The sequence below is a fragment of the Anolis carolinensis genome, chromosome 2 (assembly GCF_035594765.1).
Source record: "Anolis carolinensis isolate JA03-04 chromosome 2, rAnoCar3.1.pri, whole genome shotgun sequence".
NCBI classification, from domain to species: Eukaryota; Metazoa; Chordata; class Lepidosauria; order Squamata; family Dactyloidae; genus Anolis; species Anolis carolinensis.
The window spans coordinates 241,952,027-241,976,906 of record NC_085842.1 but is presented as its reverse complement, the minus strand read 5'-3'; the positions used below and the strand labels follow the sequence as shown (position 1 = coordinate 241,976,906).

General features: G+C 39.0%; 1 protein-coding gene across 1 annotated transcript in view; it reads right to left on the bottom strand.

Moving 5' to 3' along the window:
• The window catches only part of LOC100566534 (histone-arginine methyltransferase CARM1), a 66,527-nt gene that overhangs the window by 37,569 nt on the left and 4,078 nt on the right, over nt 1-24,880 (bottom strand). Inside the window, exons 2-4 of the mRNA XM_008103330.3 lie at nt 8,119-8,244; nt 3,021-3,127; nt 2,461-2,565 (exon numbers count right to left, since the gene is read on the bottom strand). Of these exons, the coding sequence (XP_008101537.1) occupies nt 2,461-2,565; nt 3,021-3,127; nt 8,119-8,244 (338 nt within the window). The remainder of the gene's footprint in view (nt 1-2,460; nt 2,566-3,020; nt 3,128-8,118; nt 8,245-24,880) is intronic.

The window sequence follows — 24,880 nt, the reverse complement described above, 5'->3', positions numbered from 1 at the left end:
GGTTACCCAGGAAACCATGTGGCCATGTAACACGCTTGAACTTTATTTTGTATTTTAAAAACCATGTAAACATCTAATTAAAACAGTCTCGTTGCCTGATCTCTGTTCCAAAGGTAATCATCTGGATTTTTTAAAAAGAAGTCCAGAGAATATTCAAGGCTGCAAACATTTACCTTTCAAATTATGTAAAGTTCAAGACGACGACAACAAGAATATTTCATTTTATTTATTTTGCACCTAGTTACCAGCCTAGCAAACTCTTTTTCTCCATTTCTTGAACACTATGCATTTCTGGAATGTTTCTGAAATCAATATGAATTCTAAAGATACTTTTATTTTTTAAGAAAAAGTAGTGCTCAGATTTGTATCTATTTAGTAGCAATCCTCTTATCTAGAAACATGTTTCTTGCACCCCAGCCATGGGACACCTTTTCACTCAGACACCACACAGAGAAGAGAAAATCCACTAAAGAAGTTTATTAAGAAAAACATAAAAGATAAGAAAAAGCACAATCAAAAATGCAACCAAAAATCCAAATCCAGAAACTCCAAAGTTGCTTTTTTTTTTTCGTGTCAGGAGCAACCGGAGTTGCTTCTGGAGTGAGAGAATTGGCCGTCTGCAAGGACGTTGCCCAGGGGACGCCCGGATGTTTTGATGTTTTTACCATCCTTGTGGGAGGCTTCTCTCATGTCCCCGCATGGAGCTGGAGCTGAAAGAGGGAGCTCATCCACACTCTCCCCAGGTGGGATTCGAACCTGGCAGCTTTCAGGTCAGCAACCCAACCTTCAAGTCACTTAGTCCACTACGCCATCTGGGGGCTCCTCCAAAGTTGTTGAGTATAGGTGACATTCAGTTTCATGAATCAAATCACAGGAATGCAAAAACTTGGAACTGCATGTTGAGGTGATACAGGGAAACAAGACAAAATCCATACAGTTGATCAAAGTTACATCCAGAACTTGAGAACAAAACAGAGCATAATCCAGACTGAAAACCATGAAGACTGGAACAGGAATTACAATCCAGGAACCTTAAACTTAATCTAGAAAACAGGAATAAGAAGCACAATCCAGAAACTTGAACACTCGAAACAAGGCCATAGAACATAGAAACCTATCCACTTGAGATGTAAAGTTGTTCTCACACAGAGCTGTACACTTGAAGTCCCCTTAAAAGCCTCAATCCCCTCCCATGACATCACTCCTTGTACACCTGTTTTGTTTTGTTTTTGCTTCTTATCTCAAAGCCACTGGGAAAAGCGAGTCTTTCTTTCACATTCTTGCGGCACAACTGTAGCCACTTCGACCTAGTAACAGACTCACACTCCCTCATATTCCTCTCAGGAACAAACTCTGGCAGATTCAAATGAGAACAGATTTCGCTTTCTCTGGCATCCCGAAAACTCCCAGAAGTCTTACTAACAAATATCTCCATGCCACTTCCATCCCCCAAAACCCCTTCCTGAGACCTCACAAAATCCCCTTCGTCAACTTCTGAAGCATCGGAATCTTCACAAACCATAATTTCCCTCTAATTCTTTAAGTGTGAATATTTCACAGCATTACATAGCTTAAATTGTTATGGAAATACAGTGTGCACATGGGCAGACTATGACTCAATGGATGGGGTTATGATAAGAGCAATTGTATTTTCAAACTTTTTTCTAATTGGATTTTTTTTCTTATAGTTACAGACTGATTGGACATTTTCAGGCCAGATGACGACAGTTTAAGAAAGTAGGAGGCACACCTAAAAAACCCTTAATGAGGTAGGGAGACAAATGTAACAGATAGTTGCTCCCAGGCTTCTGAAATTATTTCAAAAGATCTTCAGTGATAAAGCCTTCCCAAAGCCTTGGTTGAAATAATCTTCCTGAAATTTCCAAGGGAAATATCTCTTTTTTTAAAGGGAGACATTCCTGTAATGAATATTCAGATAAAAGAACAGATTCCTAGAAAAGTGAGGATTACACAAGAACATACAAAAGAATCCACAAATTTAATACAGATTGAGGACAAACTCAATAACCGCACATTTCAAAGTTTAAGATATGAAATATTATAAATAAGCATTCACAAATGTAAAGTAGCCATAACCACTTGGTACACCTTTCTCTTATCTCTTATTTATCACTTATTTATCTTACACCGGTAGAACCATATTAAACCAATTATGTATCTGTAATGTTTGCATTTGTATACATGGTTTATTGGTCCTTCCTTCCTCCCTATCATGACAGTTGGATGCCTCCGTCTTGAGTTGTCTTTTCAGAAAAAATCACATCTGAGATCTTTTGAGGAGTTTTGAGAAGTACACTCTGAGCACACAGTATTTTCCTGGATTAAGAAATAGGCTTAATATTTATGCCTACATTACGCAGTGTAACAGGCAGCACTGCTGACAAGCAGGTACAGAGCAAATATTTATCATTAAACTGCCAGATTTCTAACACAACTTACCTTATCTTTAAAATCGATATGGTTCTGGAGTATTGCTCTGTGATAAGTTGCTGTCCTCACAAAATCCTGCATCATATTCTGTTGTTGAGATAAGCAACCGTAAAACTAAAAGGAAATGAGGGGGAAAATAGGGGAAGAAATATATATAAAATTATCTTCCAAATCTCGCACACTACATTTTACACTTTATAGGTGAAACCTTTATTTCAAGAGCCCATGACAGTGTTTAAAGACAGTATGGCTCAAAGAAAGCAGGGGGGAAATCAAATACAGTGTATATATTTGTGTATAAATTAAGGACAGTTTTAGGGCCAAAATTATGGGTTAGACTTTCAACCGTGAATACGTAAACTTTGGGTGCATAAAACAAATAATTCTTCCCCTCTCCTTTTAAAAGTTTACCAAGAGATGGACATTCTTAGAAGAGCTAAAAAGAATGAGCGGCTTTGTTTATTTTAGAGGTTACAATGGAGGGGATGTAAATTGCACTGCTGATCTCGGGATGGTCTCCATTATACAAATACATATACAAATGGGATTTTCAAATACTGGGCCTCTACCTGAAAATATTGAGCTGCAGAGGATTCTTCTGTTCTCTGATTGAAAGAGGAACAATCATTTGTCTGATTCCTGCAGTTCTTCAGTGCATTTGAAAACATGCTATATTCTGAAACAGAACGAACAAAGCTAAGCACATTGCAGCTAAACACAGACGCATGTAAGTCAGGCAGCATTATCACAGCTGGAAATCCAAGAGTAGAAGAAATTGCGTATGTTATGTGCAAGCACAACTGCAGTTGCTTATACATTCAGGTAAATGACTCCAACACTGGGCTGTGAAAGAGAAACAAAATAAGGTAGAAAGCCGAACTATCATGGAGTTTTTGTTTATTCCTTGCAAAATGCAATGTTAAATTTTGCTCAACAAAATCTGTGAATTACTACTAAATTAATTATATTATTTTTTCCCTTAATGTGTTTGCACAGAACTCAATGATAGTCAAGTCCCTGACCATCCTTTTTGTTATCCAATAAGGCTGTTCACCTAATTGTCACATAGTTTGGACAGCAATGATGAAGAATACATATTCCTTAATTACTGATAACACCTTTAAAGCCTAGTATTTCTCTAACATGTTTACTACACTCCCAAGTTATAGCTGGAGTGTGGAAAACCTATATCCCTCAGCTAGAATGGCTGATGACTACGCTGGTTAGGGGATTCTGGAAGCTACATTTCCGAAGATAATGATTCCAGCTTTCGCACAGCATAGCATGGCATGGAGGCAGCATTATATAGAGACAATCTCTTCTGGATCACAAAAATCTTCAACCCAGCCAAATTACTTTAGTCAGTTGTTTCCAAGTTTTGTGAAAAATGTGACAACACCAGCAGGTCTCAACATTAATCCAATCTGCCTTCATTAAGGTTCCTTCTCACTCTGATTTTTTTAAAAAAAATGATCCTGTGATCCTTGCCCAGCCTAATTGAAGGCTGAAATCACCAGTAGGCATTAATTACTGTCAAGAAAGTGAGGCTTGCCTTATCACATATGCCTTGCTATTTCTCAGTTCTGAAGCCTCACTTGCAGTCATAGAAAGGAATGTAGTCCTGATGGAGAACAAGATAGGAAAGCATGTAAGATCAGCTTAACATTCTCCCTGCTTTCCCAGCTGTCATCATTCCCCTTTCCAAGGGTCTCTTCAAGCTACACTTCATTTCCCCTCTTGCCTCTTCTTACCGTCTCTTAACCGTCTGGATTGATATGGTGCAGCTATGTGCAACATCAGGGTCCTTTTGCTATTACCATAAACCAGTGGTTCTCAACCTGTGGGTCCCCAGATATTTTGGCCTTCAACTCCCAGAAATCCTAACAGCTGGTAAACTGGCTGGGATTTCTGAGAGTTGTAGGCCTAAACACCAGGGGCCCTAGAGATTGAGAACCACTGCCATAAACCAAATTAGGTTGATGAATCAAGCCAGGGAGACACGGGAAGCCAATCACAGTTGCATCCAACAGTTCAAATGATTTCTAAGTTATAACTTAATTATATCATAATGAAAACTAAGTAGATTTATCAGACACATATGAGAAAAATAAAGTTAACTTGGGACAGAAGAGACACAATGAAATATCTAAAATACTGATGCCTAATTACTTTCACAAGAAAGAAAACTGAGTAGATAGGAGAGGAATAAAAGACAAGAATTCAATTTACTAAAACAAAATTAGGAGAGGGTTAAACTATGAGATGTACCACAATTAATTTTTTATGTTGTATGGTCCTCTAGCTGTTACAGGACTAAAAACTCACAGTTTTTTTCACCACTGGCGATGTTGGCTAAGAATGATGGGAATGTCAGTCTTTTCCCACCTCTTGGGTACAAATATTGCTTATAGAAATGCCTGGGAATGGAAGTATTTCGGATGTTGCGTATAAATACATAATGGGATGTCCTGAAGATTTCTTGTTACTACCACTATTTCCATATACAACAATCTATGATACATTTACGGATCCTGCATGCTCTGGTGTTCTGTTCGGCGGGCATGCTTCCAAACAAAAGCTTTGCTAGGTCTTACTTTTGGGGGAGGCCTTATATTTAGCAATTACGCAAAACCTCTACTAGGTCTTATTTTCTGAGGCTGTCTTATTTTAGGGGAAACAGGGTATGCAAACATATGAACACAAATTATGTAATATTAAACCCAAAGTAGAATCTGATCCCGTTTGCACATATTGCGATCCTTGTTTGCATACGCAAACAACATCAAAATTAAAGCCAGTTTTTCTGAAGTTGGGAGAGAACTTAAATTATTTTAATCCAAATCAGGTAAAAGCAGGTAGCCACAGATTCATTGCCTGAATTGTTCCAAACAGTTGAGCACTGTTGGCAAAGAAAAAACAAACAAACAAATCTTATAAACTTTTATATACTAGACTCACTGACAGCCAATTTTATGGCATGCTTGATGTTATTCAGATGTCACCCACATGTTCTGCAGGAAGCAAATAATACCATCTATGATTTACTGCTGTTTAAATAGCTGAAGCAGGAAGACTAAGTATAGCAGCCTCTGCATGAATTCAAGGTAGGCATACATTTATCACCATAAAGAAAGAAGAAAAGTGTTTGAACATTTAAACCATAACTCTCAAGCCACACACACAGTGTGGTGTAATTCCTAGCTAAATCGGAGCATGAAAAAAATTACTTCCCAAGGTTACCTTTCTGGGAAATTCTTGGAATTGTAATTCAAAAAAGGATCTTTTTCTAAGCTCTGAGATAAGGAAATAAAAATACCAGACAACAGATTCTTTGCAGATGCCTTTGTTGCAAGCAATTTTTCAGGCCCAGCAAAAGATCAGATAATGCAAGAAATGTGTTAGAATCCTTTTGTTTGTTTTTCTGCATTTCACCTTCAGCAAGGAGTAAGTAAAAATTGCAATAAATAAAACATCCCCACATTGTGTTTCCCTACTCAGCAACTAATTAATCAGAATGATAGACAGTACAATTTTAAATACAATCAGTCCTCCACATTCGCAGGTTTCACACTTGTGGTTTTGATTATTTGAGAGTTACTACTGTTGCCTCCCTCTCCTGAAGTTGGGTCTGTCCTGTGAACATTCACACAGCAGCCCTGTCCTCTGGAGCTGAGCATGGGTATGTTTGGGATATGAGGACTCATTCCCTTTACTCATCTTCTGAGGACAGGGCAGTCCCGTCTTCTGAAGGTGAGCAGTGGAGACTGTTGAGAAGTTGGACATAGCATGTGTTTCTGTTTTGTCTAGTACCTGCCAGATACTCGTGACTCACTGAAAGAGGAGAAAGAGAAGACCCCCTGTGCTACTTCACTAACCTTGCAGATCTTGCCATTTCTCTTCTTTCTGTGTGCCATGAGTGAAAGTTTTCCCCCAAGCAAAGGAAGGGAGATACTGAGGAAATAGAAGTGATGTGGCTCATAGGGCTTGCTCTTACCATCGAGAAAGCTTGTTCATCTCTATATATGTATAGGTTTTCTTTGTATAGATTCTGCACAGGCAAGTTTGTTCTTAAACTGCATTATTATTTAAGTTGGAACACATACGTTCCCCACAAGTTTCATAAAGATTTGCACATCCACTGATTTTTAGGGAATTTTAACCAACATTAACTTAAGAGTACTATTTCGGTGGAAGACCCCAGGGGCCATCCATTCCAACCCCCTTCTGCCAGGTCAGAAAAGCACAGTCAAACAATCCCCAACAGATGCCCATCCAGCCTTTGAAATAATAACAACAACAATAATAGGAAACTTATTAGATAAATTTTGAAGTTACTGTCTCTCAACTTTGCCTACCTCACAGGATGGCAATAATCCCCTTCTTTTATTTCAAAACCCCTTCAGAGAATGAACACGGGTTTTCCCCCACCAAAACTTTTAAGGAGGAGGAGGCACAAGGAAGTAAGCAGAATTCTGGGAAATGTAGTTTGGGAAGACGAGGACCTCTGTGGCAGAGAATTCAACAGACCCCACCCTAAACTGTATTTCCCAAAAATCTGCTCACACCCCACATTAAAGCATTTGGTTCCCCTCTCCAAGTTGGAGAAATTAATTTTAAAACACAGGTGCTACATTGCCTCCAGGTCAGCAGCGCATGGGTTTTCCCTTTCCAAGTTGGAGAAGTTACTTTTAAAATGCACATGCTGCATTACCTCCATGTCAACAGCGCCAGAGAATTCAAAAGGCCCCGCCCTAAGCTACATTTCCCAGAATTCGGCTTGTTTCAGAATATTGGGGCTACCCGTGTTAAATCTGAGTGTGGTCTCTGCCTCTCTCTCTGGGTCGGCCATGTGCCGGAGGGGCTTCTTCCTTGCCTGGCCATCCAGCCAGGCATCCTTCCCTCACTTCCTTGCTGCCCCCTTTGGGGAAAGAGAAGGGCTTCTCCCTCCACTCCAGCCTCACCATCCTCCTCAGGGCTTTTTGGAGGAACCATACCCAACCCTTTTGGAGGAGAATTGGCACCTGTGACAGAGACCTGGAGCCATTTGCAAGACTTACATAACTCAGCTGAAAGTCATAGGTCAGTGTTTTCAATCTTACTTTTTTTGTATGGCCACCCCTTGTGTTTCTTAATATCGCTTTGTATATGTCAATCTAATGAATTAGATCTGACATACATGTTACAAACCAAGTTTTGCACAGCCCTAATATATACAATCTAAGAACAGCAGAACTTTATGGAGTTGCTGAAAATCTCTCCATATACCAGACTATTAAACAATAAAAGTGCTTATCATTTTTTTATTTATATATTTCAGCAGATGGTGAGAAAAATAAAATGAAAAGTACTCTGGGGTTCCTAACAGCAGGACAATATCTCATGCTGGCTGTCCAACATCCCTATTCTAGCTAAAATCTTTTTGGTATTCACCAACTGTTTGTTATTAGAGGGACTGTTAAAAGTTTGCCCAGCAACCAAGTGCTATCATCATTTAGCTGGCTCTCAAACAGCAATGTCTGAATATAGAAGTGATGCATGTTCACAAAAAAAAAAAAACCCATCACACTGAAGAAAAGTTATTATCAAAATCAACACATAAAAGGGTTACGGAAAGAAAAAACCGTCGAACATTTAAAAAAATAATAGTTAATGTCATCAATCGCTTACCAGAAAGTGACCTGAACTGGAGCAAAGCACTGTTGTAACCCAGTGATATCAAAACAGAATCTTTTCCCACTCTGCAGTATTCCGTATCTTTGTTAACGAAGCATTTGAATACACAAACTCCCTCAGCTGCAGAGAAAAAAAGAGAAAGTTGGTAAATATGTAACCCAATTGACACAAGTCTGTTTTATTTTTCCACCTATTCTTTGTAGATCAAGTTACATATTACCATCACAAGACACACTGATGTGGTTTATACAGAACACTAAATTATGACTCAGCATGGGGTGGTCGAATTGGTATGGCATTTGGATATTTATATACTTCTCCATATCACTATTGGTTATGACGTTTGGAAGCAAATGTTAATGCACGATAAACACTCACAGTGGGTCCAAATATAAATCTTCTGATAAGGAAAACCACCAATGTTCAGAAACTACTTGAAGAAATTCAGCAACATGTTCACCAAATAGAAATTAAATCTTTAGATAAACATAAAGAAAAGGGAGTGGAGAGATCGATAGGAATTACAGAGAAAAGAGGTTTAGAGAGATCAATAGGAAGAACAGGAAAGGGGTTCAGAGAGAGATCCATAGGAAGAAAAGGAAAATGGGGTTTGGAGAGACCAATAGGAAGAAAACGGAGCAGGGGTTTAGAGAGATCCATAGCAAGACAAAGGAAAAGGGTTTTGGAGAGACATTGATAGGAAGAAAAAGGAAAGGGTAGTGGTGGAGAGATACAGACTGTGCTTTGGCTCAGCACTAAGATTTCATGGCAATGAAGGAAGGGAGAGGACCGTTTATAACTATGAGTTGATTGTAACTCAGATGTTTGTAACTTGGAGACTGCCTCTACTGTCCAATTGACACTAAAGTGTCAACACAGAAATGTTCAAAGTGTCAACTGGTTTTATATAATTTTTGACACTAAGACTTTTCAAGTAGACAATGTGTCACATTACCGTTTGCCCCAAAATAAGATCAAACCAGAAAATAAGCCCTAGCATTATTTTTCAGGATGCTAATATAACCCTATCCCAAAAATAAGCCCCAGTTAAGATAATCAGCTAGACGGACGCATTTATCAGTAGTACATTCGTTGCAACACACGACAGACGTATTTAATTATAAAACTATATATACCGTACATACAGTATATATATTTAGACATACAAACATAATATTATGATGATGTTCCAGAAGAAGATAACATGACTGTATTAGAATAAATGTAGATTTCTGTACATTAAAAAATATGACAACGTCTGCAAATAAGCCCTAATTTTTTGGAGCAAAAATTAATGTAAGACCTAGTCTTATTTTGGGGAAAATACGGTAGTCGTGGCTTTGTTGCTTTCAAACCATATACAGTTGGCCTTCTGCATTTGTGGGTTTGACTTTTGCGAATTTGATTGTTTGTAGATTTGATTAAAATGTTCTTTCTTTGAATGTCTCTAGGTTCTCCGGTGTGACTGTGATCAGCCTCAGCCACAGAAGTCACACACAGTCTGTGATCAACTTCTGGTAGAGTTGTGGGCTGGAGGACGTGTTATTCTGATATTGTAAATACACTGAATGTTTCCTGATGAGAAAACATAAGTTGCGAGTTCTTTTTCTCAGCTTTGCTTTATGAATTTATAGCCAAGACGCTATGCTGAAAGTTGATCAAGGGTGAAAAACATGACAGGCATACCATGTCAAACCTTTAACAATACACAAGCCGGAATATCAGATAATTCCCATAGATATAACTCATAGTTTGCCTTACATATTTTTGGCAGAGATGAGAATAGATATGTTTAGTTTGCACACGGAAACCAAATTTCTTATTTCATAGGGAAAGACCTGTCACAGTTGAACGGTAAAACATATTATTAACTTGACTGATTTCAACTAATTTCCCAGAAGCACAAAGGAAAGAACAAAGGAAGTTATTGTACAAAAAGGCATCATATTAAGATACTAATTCTTTGTATGGCTGCTATTAAACTGTGTGACAGCTATGAAATCTTCTTTTGTTAAATGAAAAATTCAAAACCTGCTACAATTTGATTTTATGTTTACAATCTGCAGAAACAAATTATCTGCCCAAATTTGTGAGAGTGCTTTAGGAGTGGTGAAAGACAGGTCACAACACAACTTTCATGCTCCCTGCTGAACTTTTAAAGCAGCGGTTTTAAACCTGTGGGTCCCCAGATGTATTGGCCTTCAACTCCCAGAAATCCTAACAGCTGGTAAACTGGCTGGGATTTCTGGGAGTTGTAGGCCAAAACACCAGGGGACCCCAGGTTAAGAACCACTGGCTTAGAAGAAATTAAAATATAAACCTTTAAAGCAAGCACAAATTATCATAGTTGAGAACCACTGTCCTAAATAATCAGATGAAAATAAATTAAAACTAAGTTAAATCAAGATTGAAGAATGCTGTGACCTCCTACTGCTAGACTACAGAAAAACGCCATTTGTCTCTTTTTTTTCCAGGAACAGGTTGAGCATCCCTAATCTGGAAATCCAAACTCTGAAATACTTCTGAATCCAAAAATGTCAATGAGTGGCTAAAATAGTTACACCTTTGTCTTCTGATGATTCAACGAACCCAAACTGTGTTTCATGCACAAAATAATTCGAGAATGTTATATAAAATTACAAGCTTTGTGTACAATGTGTATATGAAACAGAAACCAATTTCATGTTTAGGCTTGGGTCGCATCATTAGTATGCAAATTTGCTTCAATCCTTAACAAACTGTAAAAGTATATGTGTAGCAATGAATTGTTTGAATTTATTTACTGGTAAATGTTTGATTTTTACACCTCTTTAGGCATTCCCCAAGTTTACAAACATCTGACTTACAAACTACCCATTGTTAAGAACAGGGTGAGACAACAGGAAGTGAAAGAAATCTACTCCTCAGAAGGGAAATTCACTTCTGAAAGAGTTACCATGGGGAAAAGGTGTCTCCACTGAAGATTTATCACCAATCTTTGTTTTCACAACAAGCTATTTTTTTCAAAATCCAATTATCACAGGGACAGAAAGAGAAGTGAAATTTTCTAAACAGGGGCCCAGACAGCAAAACAGGCAGAAATGGGTCACGAGTAGAAAAAAGTTTAAGATCTGCTCGAGATAAAGCTACAAACAGCAAACACTGTCAAACTGAAGTATCAAAAATACAATTACAGTGTTCCCTCACTTATCGCTGGGGTTCGGTTCCAGGACCACCCGTAATAAGTGAAAATCTGCACAGCCACAGAACAAAAATACTTAGAAGATATATGCTTAATTTCTTAGCAGCAGAGTTATAACACAAACCTTTTACTACAATCCAGATTAATGCTTTTTTCATTTTTACTGAAGTTTTCCCGTTATAAACCTTCATGTAAGAATCTTGAAGAACAAGTTATACTTCAGTTTGCTTTCACAGGTCAATGATATTTTAAAGGAGAACTCCTTATCTCTTTTCTCAAAGTATGTCTAGACAGTGATTGTGTACTTGAAATATAGATTTATCTGCAAGATCTCTACCTCTGTACTCATAACTCCACTTTACTTTCAAGAGCAACCAGGTTCTATTATTCTCTCTTGGTTTCCATTCTGCCTATTAAGATGTTAGATGTATTACACCACTCATAATAGCAGCAAAATAAATATCACATATACATTGTCAAAAAGAGAGAACAAATACTTCAGGTAGACTCAGCAAAGGGACCATACCAAGATATACATGATATCTTATTTAGAAAAACTAACTCTGCATGGATGACTACAAGAATTTTGCATTTCAGAATGCTATCTGTTTGCTCTACTTTTCCTTACTGGCCTTTTACATAGGATAGAACATTTCTGCCTAGGGCAGGGATGACCAATGGGCAATTGGTGGCCAAAGCACCATTGTTTTGCTGTAGCTTTAAACCATGGAGCTTGGAGAGCAAAACATATTACTCCACATTTATATATCCTGGGGTGAAATCTGGGGCTTTGGGGACATCTCAGAACACAAATCGGGACTCCACAGACTGTATGCCATAGACCACACTTTCCTCATTCTTGATCTATGACAGGGGTCCCCAAACAGAGGTCCATGAGCTTCCAAATCATTTACCCAACCATCCCCTTATACTTTAGGTCTGAAATGACTTGAAGGCACACAACAACAACAATCCTAACTCAAGGTCAGGAGAGAATGCTACATCCCAAAAAACTGACAGCAACACAGAGCCTAACTAACTTGACTCTCCCATCAGCCAAAAGCAGGTCCACACTTTCAAGTGAAATACTTGTAGGTTTAGGTAAAGGTAAAGGTTTCCCCCTGACGTTAAGTCCAGTCGTGACCGACTCTGGGGGTTGGTGCTCATCTCCATTTCTAAGCCGAAGAGCCGGCGTTGTCCATAGACACCTCCAAGGTCATGTGCCTGGCATGACTGCATGGAGCGCCGTTACCTTCCCGCCAGAGCGGTACCTATTGATCTGCTCACATTTGCATGTTTTCGAACTGCTAGGTTGGCAGGAGCTGGGGCTAACAGCGGGCGCTCATTCCGCTCCCGGGATTTGAACCTGGGACCTTTCGGTCTGCAAGTTCAGCAGCTCAGTGCTTTAACACACTGTGCCACCACCAGGGGGCCCACTTGTATGTTTATGTTGGTTTAAAATGTTCATTTTAAATACTGTTCTTTCATGGGGGGTTTTGCACTACAAATAAGATATGTGCAGTGTGCATAGGAATTCATTCTTTTCTTTTCTTTTTCAAACTATAGTCTGTCCCTCACCTCCCCAACAATCTGAGGAACCGTGAACTGAGCCTCTGCTTAAAAAGTTTGATAACCCCGGTCTATGGCATATGTCTGAGATGCTGAACACATAGCTTTCCTTCAGGCATATTTCATAAGTAAACATTTCATCTAATCTCTTAGAAATTGGGGGGGGGGGGGGGGGAAACCAATGGGAAAAGGAAATCTACTTATAAAAGAATATTATGAAACCACTCCATAGAGGAAAATAAAAAAGCTAAAAAGTGGCTGAATAGCAGGAGTGGCTACGAAGGAAAACTAACAGCTGGTATGCATATAATAATTTTCAAAAGCTGCCAAAAATATTTCTAGAAAAGCACAGTCAAAATTCTCTCTTCCAGATTGTCATACTATGTTGCTCCTTTCATGGACAGATATATCTCTTGTTACTGAACTTATACCAGTATAAAAATATAGATTGTAATTGTCTGATTGATTAACTTATTTTATTAATTCACACTTTTCTAGTGATTTCACCTTTTTAGATTTCCCAGTTAATGGTGAAGCTAAAAATACACTTCAGGGAATTAGGTGGTTAGAATTTGTTGAGGTGGGTAGCCCTCCCTTGGTCGTCTTCAGACAAGCTAAATTGGTGGAGGGGCAGGCGGGAGAAGAAGCATGAAAAAAGTGAGCATTGTAAAGTAATGATAGCAGAAGGGAATTATTTGTTTGTATAGTTGGATATCAAAGCTCTCCAGCAGCCACCCATACCCATTTCTTTCTCGTTTTGATTCAGATAATTAGTAGCTGTGAGAACCGTTTAGCAGTAGACCTCTCTGCCCCGGAGTGTGGTGGAGGCTCCTTCTTTGGAGGCTTTTACACAGAGGCTGGATGGCCATCTATCAGGGGTGCTTTGAATGCTTCTTGGCAGGGGGTTGGACTGGATGGCCCACAAGGTCTTTTCCAACTCTATGACTGTATAATTCTAATAACTAATTTTAGCAATTTCAATGATTGGCATTTATACTAGTGAACTAATTTTCTAATTGCAAACATTCAACAATCTCATATTAATTTTCAAACTTTATTTTTGAAGCGTACAGTGGGTCCAGTTTGAGCTGGAATTTCGTTCCAGGATCTCTACCCCCCTCCCTTTTGTAGATACCCAAATCCATGGATGCTCAAGTCCCATTATATGCAAAGGAGTAGCCAAATGGAAACCCTTATATAAAATGGCAAAATAAGACTGATTTAGAAATTGGGATGGTAGAAATGGAATATTTGTAAGCCATGGATGATCCATGATTACAGAATTTGTTACCATGGAGTCGACTGTATATGTTTACTTTTAAAAAAAATCCCCCACTGGATTCAGTGGCACTAACTCCTTAAGCTGTAATATTCAGTTATCTAGGAGGAAACCCACTGAACTCAATGGGATTTACTTCTGAATAAACATGTGTAGGATTATATTGATAGTCAAGTTCTAAATAAAGTGCGAGTATGTATAACATTCATCAGTAACTGTATTTATGATGTAAACATTTAAAGTACTGTATGTCCCTCAAAATACTTGAAGAGGCAAAAACTTCCCCCACAAAAATACTTGAAGAGGGGAAATCTCATTTATTCCTAATTCACTCAATATGCCAGTTTGCAAACACAAATTCCTAACCTTTTAATACAGTCTGTAACACCAAGAACAGTATAAAACTATATTCTTCCAGCTTCCTTGATGGGATTTGGCTCTACATTCTTCCAAAAAGAGTTTCAGTCTACTTACACTCAGCTCGCCCCACTGACTTTAATGATTCCATGCTTGGTTAAGGATGAACCCAGCAGTGTGTTATAGGCAGTACATCCCACATCTGCATAAATCACTGTAATCTTAGGCCAGCCTGAAAACATTAAGATGGTCTCCACATGTGCACAAATCTAATAGTGCACAAAATACTCTTCTCATGTTCCACTAGTTTGGTGTATTTTCACTGACAAAACGTGAGGAACTACCTTGAGATAATCTTGCAAAATAATGAGGAATTGGTTTGCAGGTTAGAATATACAGTAAATACATTTCACATACGATGAAAACCCTTCCAGAAAGACTGTTTATTTGATTTTAGCAAAACTGTCAGAATTTCTGAGGGAGCTTGTGCAAAACTTTACAAGGCAGTTCGTTTAGCCTAGCAAACTCATACTTGGCATTATGAAACAGCTCTAAAGGGTCATAAAGTAAGAAAGAGGATATAGGCCTGAGCAATTTTTTTTACATCTTTTCCAAATGACAAAAATTGAATTTCTTTCTAACTAAAATGGCATGCTGTTAGTGCCATATTTCCTTAATGCCCAATGCTCTGGAGAGAAATGCACTGGGCTAGCGGGACGACTGTGTTGTTCTGGAATATTTTATTAAATCACAATTTGAAGAGGACTGTCAAAAATATACTATTAGAGAAACACATTTTTTTTCTTTTAGAGCTAAATAATGAGATTGCACAGGTTGGAAGTTGTTGCATTCATCTTAATGTTTGACCATGGGTACAGTTAAGACTAAGTGCTCCTGTACAAAAAATTGTTGTAGTGTGTGAAGAATGTATATCTTTTATGGGACAGCTTAAAATAGCCAGGACAAATGGGCACTCAGAAATAATTTGCATTAAGTAAGTATATAGACTGAGTTTTACTTATGTCCCTGAAGTGCTGTAGTGTGTTACTATTTCTACTTGTGGCTTGGCATTCAACTGAGAGGCTTTTGTAAAGGAACACTTAGTCCAATCTGTGGCCATGTTCAAACATGAAGATAAATGCAGAAACCATGGGATGATCACCCACATTTTGAGCCAAAAGACTAACAGGAGTAGGCACTCTGGCTTGTCCTCACACCACATACCATAAGCCAGGGAAAAAGCCACAGAATGAACTCTCAATACAATATGGGGAGAAACGGCCCACAGTGCCAGTAGCTGTTGGGTTCATCTACTGCAGTAAACTAACCACAGACTAAGGGTTTGTGGTTTGTTGCAAGCAGGAATAATTGAGCAGCACACACCAAACCAACAATTTGGCTACCAGTATTTAAAAACTCTAAAATCAGGACAGTAAATAAACAACAACACTCAGAAAACAGAAAGTCCAGATAGGAAACAATCAAGGCCAGCTAACACCTCCCAACAAATGCTAAATGCTAATCAAGGTGGCAAATTGCAACATTCACACTTGCCTCAGGCAAACAAGAGTTGTTTCTGCCACCCTGGACATTACACAGATATATAAACCCCACTTGCCTAGTTTTCAACAGACTTCACAACCTCTGAGGATGTCTGCCATAGATGTGGCTTAAACGTCAGGAGAGAATGCTTCTGGAACATGGCCATACAGCCCGGAAAACTCACAGCAACCCAACCCCAACCATTCTCTGTAACATCAATGTTTCACAGGCTTTATGTGATCAGGAGAAAAGGTTTCCTGTAATCAGTTTTCTGGCTACCACTGGCTTTCTCCTGAAATGTGTCTTTTCATCCAGGAGACAGTGAGGCCAAACCGAGCTGACTGATGTGCACCTTGGAACATGTTTCCATGTGCCCCAAATAACCCCAGGAACAGGCCAAAAAACCAAGACACCAAGAAAACTAACACTGGGTTATAAATGTTATATCCTAATTTGTTCCCCCCCCCCCCCCCCCCCGCGACTTAAGAAACTTCTCAACTGGTGTGAGAGAATTGGCCGTCTGCAAGGCCGTTGCCCAGGGGACTCCCAGATGTTTGATGTTTTACCATCCTTGTGGGAAGCTTCTCTCATGTCCCCGCACGGGAAGCTGGAGCTGACAGAAAAAGCTCATGTGCTCTCCCCGGATCTGAATCGCCGACCTATCGGTCAGCAGTCCTGCCGGTCCAAAGGAACCCTAGCACCTAGAAATCATTTCTCCTCATGCTTTCTTCAGAACAAGCCCCGTGTGCCCATGCCATTTCTGAAGCCTCTTGGGTATTTGTGTGTGTGTGTTCTATTTTTGGACATTATATAGTGAAAACATGCAAATGTGAGTAGATCAATAGGTATCGCTCTAGCAGGAAAGTAACAGTGCTCCATGCAGTCATGCCAGCCACATGACCTTGGAGGTGTCTACAGACAACACTAGCTCTTCGGCTTAGAGATTGACCTTATATTTTCCCCCCTTACGTTTTTTTTATCCCACCTCCCTCGCCACATTTTTCTCTATATCTTTATCTTTAACCACGAACACAACTTTCTTAATCTTTGTGCAAAATCTAGACTTAGCAGATGGATACTGTAGGAACTAATGTTTCAGTTTGTTTGTGTCTCTCCTTTACATACTGACTACTGATATAAAAGGCAAGACTGGAATGCCTCCTATATTGTGATATTATCTTTTATGGCCATGGATAATAATAGTGTAGGTTCATTTGTGATTCCTTTCTCAAAACAGGTACTGTTTTGTTGATATTTCAGAATGCTTGCATTTATTTCCATCTTTAATTGTTTATAAACATTGCATTAAAAGGGAAAATAGGAAGCATGGGAACACACCCTCCAACATTTCACAGATGAAAACCAGGATACATATGGGCAAGTGACATCAGAATGGGTCAGAATGTCAAAATTTATTAATGAGTCATACTGCAGAAACGGGAAGTGGCTGCAGCAGTTTGCTTTGGTGAGTGTACTGGAAAGGGAAGTTCCCAGACCCTTCTCTCTTCTTAATTGGGTACAAACTACAAACTGTTTTTGCACTTTGAACTCAATCTGCAGCAAGTGAAGTAAACTGAGGACAAAGAGTGGAGATGGAGGAGAAAAAAGTAACATTTTAAAAGCAGATGAAAATGTGGGATGGCAGAGGAATAATCAGATTGTCTGTGCCATATTAGGTTAGTGAGAAGTTTCCTATGCCACACAGGTATGCAGTCAAGAAAAAGAAGTGCAAAGGCTTCATGAGTTCTGCACATGTAAATTGCATAAAATATAAATACAGGTAGTCCCCAAGTTACAAACAAGATAGATTATGTAGGTTTGTTCTTTGTTAAGTGCAACTCCACCCATAGATAGATAGATAGTTAGAGATATACAGTAGTCTCGCTTATCCAACCTTCACTCATCTAACATTCTGTATTATCCAACACAATCTGCCTCCCGGCTGAATCCACAACTGTTTCTCTAGGCAGGCAAAGATCAGTTTTTTTTAATCGTCACAGGACTGAACCTTTTACAGATTTAACTTCCAACAATGTTGTTACTGTAAGTTCATTTATGCAATTCTGTCTTTATTTGTAGTCAATGTTTTAGTAGTTAATGTTTTCAATACATTGCAATGTTTTGGTGCTAAATCTGTAAATACAGTAATTATTACATAACGTTACCGTGTATTGAACTGCTTTTTCTGTCGATTTATTGTAAAACGTGATGTTTTGGTGCTTAATTTGTAAAATCATAATGTAATTGGACATTTAATAGACTTTTCCTTAATCCCTCCTTATTATCCAAGATTTTCGCTTATCCAACGTTCTGCCAGCCCGTTTATGTTGGATAAGCAAGACTCTACTGTATATAAACGCTTTGAATAGAATAGGGGTGAACAGCCTTGTGATTGAGCCCCTGGTGGTGCAGTGAATTAAACTGCTGAGCTGCTGAACTTGCTGACTGAAAGATTGGCAGTTCAAATCCGGGGAGTGAGATGAGCTCCCGTTGTTAACCCCAGCTTCTGCCAACCTAGCAGTTTGAAAACATGCAAATGTGAGTAGATCAATAGGTACTGCTTTGAAGGGAAGGTAACAACACTCCATGCAGTCATACCGGCCACATGACCTTTGAGGTGTCCAAGGACGCCAGCTCTTCGGCTTAGAAATGGAGATGAGCACTGTCTGCCAGAGTCAGACACGACTAGACTTAATGTCAGGGGAAAACATTTACCTTTACTACCCTTGTGATGTTTGTTTTGCTGTCTGTGCCTCTGTCCAGAAGATTTCACCTCACTTCCTGTTCCTGTGAAAATTAGAACTTGAAAAATTTGGCTTGTTGCGGAAACAAGAATTGGTGAGAAAGCTTCAGTGGAGACATCTTTTCTCCATGATTACTCTTTCTGGAGCGAATTTCCCTTCCAGGAGGTAGATTGATCTCACTCCCTGTTGTCTCACACCCCCCCCCCCCCCCCCGTTCTTAATGTTTGTAACTTGAGGACTGCCGGTATACATGGAGGACCTCTCTAGATCTGTAATCACTAGATCAGGGGCCAAAGTGCACTTTGGCATACAGAAATATAAAGCATGCAAAGGAATATCACTGAAAGCTATTTTTAATCGCATTCTTCTTTCCTCCAGATGTCTTTTATTGTCTTCGGAACTTTATTGTGAAATAAATCAACGTCCCATCTAAAACAAAGATCTTATTTATGCAATGTTAAAATATCTCGAGGAAGTGATGAACTAAGAGGGAAGGCCTCTTACACTGTGATCAATATTTATCTCCTTGACACAAGCTGTCATGAAGAGCCTCCTGCTCTCACTACTTACAAGCACATGATAGCAGCTGTTCCCACACCCCTTCTCAAAAGTCAAGAAAATGCAGGCTTTAAACAGTTCTTCTAAAACACATCAAGATTACACCATTGCTCTTAATATCTATAATCTGCAGACTTAATGCTGAGTAAACAGAAGACAGACTGTGTGTCTCAGATGAATTCTCTTTTTTTTTACTTTCTGAGCCCAATGTGATTCAGTGGCTAGTGTGCTGGGCATTTGCCCAGAATAATTTAATTCAGTTCCCCGCTCAGCCAACAACTCAGTGTGTGGCACTATAAACGGGAGTAATAATTCCATGAAGTACTAGAAGCCAAAATTAAAGAAGAGCAGGCAAAACATTTTACATTTTCATATCCTGATGGTAGCCATCTGCACCAGATTAGAAGGATATTTCAAAGCTTGCATGATGTATTTTGTGCTTTGGAGCTAGCTTCTAAAAATATATTGCTGCTTGTGGATTTTCTTGTATTTTGCTGGATGATCAACATGGCTACCCTTGAATATTTTTTCATGCACATTCATAAAACATCATGTTGAAAACAGCACACTGCCATGTTTTGCAAGATACTGCCATTGACCCGTATTTTCTTAAAAGGAAGTCTTTTATCAAGGACTTTATTGTAAAAATCACCATATAATTCTCCAACAGCAAACTTTTATAAATGTAGGAAAGAAACAGTTCCACTTTCCCCTTGTAATTTCCCCCCTGTAATACGGAGCATCTAAATAAGCAATGTTGGATTTTCTTACATTTTAGCTCATTGTACGTTTCACTGTTAGCAATGTTGTTGTCATTGTCACACAATTTTACTTTGCTTTCCTGAAGCTGCTGGACTGAAGCTTAAAAGTTTTTATTCTAATAAGTGTTGAACTTGAACATCTCCCTTCTTTGAAGGTAGGTAGTTCACTAACCTGTTCCTCAAATCCCTAACATGCATCCAGGCCTGTTTTAGACATACTTTTGAAATGGCATTTGTGGAAGTGTGCTGCAATCTACTCTGGCCAGAATTTAAAGAGCTATTTCATCATCCCAAGGGAATATGCTTTTTAAAAAGCTACTTTTTCCTTCTTTAACATAAAAATATATCCAAAACTGCATTACAGAGCTTCTTTGGGTACATGCAGATAAACGTGGTTTGCTCCAAGTGTGTGTGATCCTGTTCAAATAACCAAACTTTTTTCAGAACTAGTTATATACAGTAAATGATTTTATTTCGGTGTCCTGATCCTCAGATTAGTTATTACACCTTTTTGTTCACTGGAATATGTCAGCATTTTCCCAAAAGTACTGTATGTTGTAATTTTTTTTCTTTGTGTCAGGAGGAACCTGAGTCGCTTCTGGAGAGAATTGGCTGTCTACAAGGACGTTGCCCAGGGGACGCCCGGATGTTTTGATGTTTTTACCATCCTTGTGGGAGGCTTCTCTCATGTCCCCGCATGGAGCTGGAGCTGATAGAGGGAGCTTATCCGCACTCTCCCTGGGTGGTATTCGAACCTGGCAGCCTTCAGGTCAGCAATCCAACCTTCAAGTCACGAGGCTTTAGTCCACTACACCATTGGGGGCTCCTCTATGTTGTAATGGAAGAAAATGGGAAATTCACACTATACTTATTCAATACAAGTAACTAGATTAAAAAAAACTCTACAAAAAGTATTGTACTTTCTCAATTCTAAGATGAATTCCCCCCCATATAAACATTTCTAAAAATGGGAGTGCATCTAAGAATTGTGGGCGCTTTTTAATACATATACATATACACACACACATACACACTAGCTTGGGTGCCTGGCATTGCCCAGGTTATTTGAAAAAGTCAGTGTTTTAATTGTGCAAAATTCATAAGGTTGTGGATTAAGTACAACTGACATCATGCCAGGTTAACCCCAAGAAACTCCATCAATACTTAAGTTTGTTATGTTGGGCAAGTTTGCTCTAGATGCATGAGGAGCAGTGTGCTCTCTAGTTGTAGGGTAAAACTATAACTCCCACTATGATGAGTCAGTCCCTTCAAACCCTTCCAGTAGATTGAGGTAGTCATGGGGGTTCTGTGCCAAGTTTGGACCAGGTCCATCCTAAGTGGAAGGCACAGTTTCTCTAGTTGTGAGTGAACTACAACTCCCAGAATGGAAGGTGAGTTCCCCCCAAACCCCTCCAGTAATCAAATTTTGGCATGTTAGGTATGTGTGCCAAGTTGGGTCCAGATCCATCGCTGTTTGAGTTCACAGTGCTCTCTGGATATAGGTGAACTCCCCAAATCAAGGTGAATTTCCCCAAAAAACCTCCAGAATATTTTGCTGATCATGGGGGCTCTGTGTGCTGAGTTTGGTCCAATTCCATCTTTGGTGGAGCTCTGGTGATTGCAGGTGAACTATAAGTGCCAATACCCACAACTTCAAAATGTCCAGGCCAATTCTCCGCAAAACCCACCAGTATTCAAATTTGGGCATACTGGATATGCATGCCAAGTCTGGCCCAGATCCATTGTTGTTTGGATTCATAGTGCGCTCTGGATGTAGGTGAACTACAACTCCCATAAATCCCTCCAAAGACCTCCAGTATTTTTGTTAGTCATAGGAAAGTATTATGGGAGAGGCAGTGGGCGGGGTCATGCAAATTCCACACTAATGAACAGAGTAAGATACACTGATACGTCTGTGGTGTGATTCTAATACTATACTATATTGGTATATATTAACTTTGAATAATATTTTTTCTTGCTTAATTAGAATGACTCTTTTACACTATCTTCTGTATTTTAATCATTATTAGCATCATTTTTAAATTTATTTCATAAAGCAAAGTGTTATAACATCTAAGAAAATGAAATAAATATCCTAGGATCCTTGGCTGCTCCCACTAATAAAGTACCAGCTCCAAAAGAATCAAATGAAAGCGGTTTAAAGAGTATTTTCCCTACTAATGACTCCTTATCATTCCTATTTTAATAATTTCTCCCAAATTATCTCAATATTGATGAGATTCATTCTTATCTACGTGGAAGAAAGGTACTGAAAATACCTTTGCAATTTCAAAAAATGTTTCATACATATCAGGGTCTTTGATAAAATAGAGCTAAGATTTCCTTTTTTAATTCAAACCCTTTTATCACTTAATTGCCAACATGTAACAAAATTTAAGGATGCAATGTTTTGTTCGCGTGCCATTCATGCTTAACATTTTTATTCAGAATAAAAAGTAATTTTATAATGAAACACAGATATTAAAATGTCATCTTTAAGGGGTTTTCTCTCTCCAATTTTATTTAAAGTTCTACAGCCTGCTTTAACGTTCCACTATTCTCTTTAAACGTTTCTGAACATCTGTTGCCATTTTTGTGATTTGTTAAGTCTAATTGTGGTATTAATTTAACCGTTGGCAAAGAAGGTAAGTTGGATGTTTAACCCATTTTCAAGGCAGCAGACTTTCCGTCTAAGAGGCTAGCAGTAGAGACCAGCTGGGAGAGAAAGGAAGCGACAGCCCATGACACTTCACTGTTTGAAAATGTGCCCTGATTGTGTCCTCCATCCATGACAGCCAGAGCCTGTTACATTATTTTGACATCAGTTCATGCCTTGAAATATCTCTGCCTCCTAGAAAACTGACTCTTGCAGAAGGTCACATCACCCCATTGCTTGGCAGAGATCACCGTAGGAGAATAAAAGAACTACACGGTGAATGGAGTTACAAACAGGCCATAAATTATTTGTTCCAAAAATTTGACATTTAGAGGAAAAGGTCACTGAGATGCTGATTCCGGTTAAAGTTACCCAACACACTTCTGGATCTACTACCATGGTTCCCCGAAAATAAGACAGTGTCTTATATTAATTTTTGCTCCCAAAGGTGCACTAGGTCTTATTTTCAGGGGATGTCTTATTTTTCCATGAAGAAGAATTCATGTTTATTGTTGCACAAAAAATGAATATTTATTATATACTGTACAGTAGCTGTCATCACAAACCAGGATAATTAGACAAACTGTGAATCCTATCAAAAATTTCTTGTTACTACCATTATTTCCATGCACAACAATCTATGGTACGTACATTTACCAATCCTGCATGCTGTGGTGTTCTGTTCAGTGGGCATGATTCCAAACAAAACCTTTGCTAGGTCTTACTTTCAGGGGAGGCCTTATATTTAGAAATTCAGCAAAACCTCTAATAGGTTTTATTTTCAGAGGATGTCTTATTTTCGGGAAAACAGGGTAGGCCACTTTTAAATAAATGAAACTGGAGCTAGTGAGTTCACCAATAAACCCCAAACCAGATATGGTTTCTAACTCTTTGGACTGATGGTCCATGCCATTTGTCAGCTAATTTGGATTATGTCTTGGCTAATTTGGATTATGTCCACATAGCTAAAGCAGTGGTATTCACCGTAGTAAACTATGGATGTGAGAGCTGGACTATAAGGAAGGCTTGAGTAAAGGAAGATAAGACCCTTTTGAACTGTGGTGTTGGAGGAAAATTCTGAGAGTGCCTTGGATCGCAAGAAGATCCAACCAGTCCATCCTCCAGGAAATAATGCCTGACTGCTTACTGGAGGGAAGGATATTAGAGGCAAAGATGAAGTACTTTGGCCACATAATGAGAAGACAGGAAAGCTTGGAGAAGAGAATAATGCTGGGAAAAATGGAAGGAAAAAGGAAGAGGGGGCGACCAAGGGCAAGATTGATGGATGGTATCCTTGAAGTGACTGCTTGACCTTGAAGGAGCTGGGGGTGGCGACAGCCGACAGGGAGCTCTGACGTGGGCTAGTCCATGAAGTTATGAAGAGTCAGAAGCGACTGAATGATTAAACAACAGCAGCAAACTTGGTATCTAGCTTGTGGTAGTTGGGAAATCCAGACAGGCCAAGTTAATATCGAGACTCCACTGAAGCATTCTTAAGTCTTGGAATTGCAGGATGTTTACATGGGAGAACGAGTAGGCTCTATAACATTTAGTACAATAAAGGCAGTTCCCAAGTTATGAACAAGATAGATTTTATAGGTTTGTTCTTAAGTTGAATTTGTATGTAAGTCAGAACAGGTACATTTTAAGTGTAACTCCAGCAAAATGTGTGTGTGTGTGTGTGTGTGTGTGTGTGTGTGTGTGTATATATATATATATATATATAGAGAGAGAGAGAGAGAGAGAGAGAGAGAGAGAGAGAGAGAGAGAGATAAAATGCCTATAGTGTTTGTTTTCCTGTCTGTGCCCCCTGTTCAGAAGATTTCACCTAACTTTCTTCCCTGTGATAATTGGATTTTGAAAAATGTGGCTTGTTGTGGAAACAAGGATTGATGATAAAGCTTCAGTGGAGATACCTTTTCCCCACAATAAGTCTTTCAGGACTGGATTTCCGTTCCTAGGGGTAGATTCCTCTCACTTACTGTTGTCTCACCCCCATTCTTAACTATGAGTCATTTGTAAGTTGAAGACTGCCTGTATATGCAATCATACACAGATATGTGCATGCCCACAGAAACACACATAGTCCCCATAGGGAAAAACATGGCC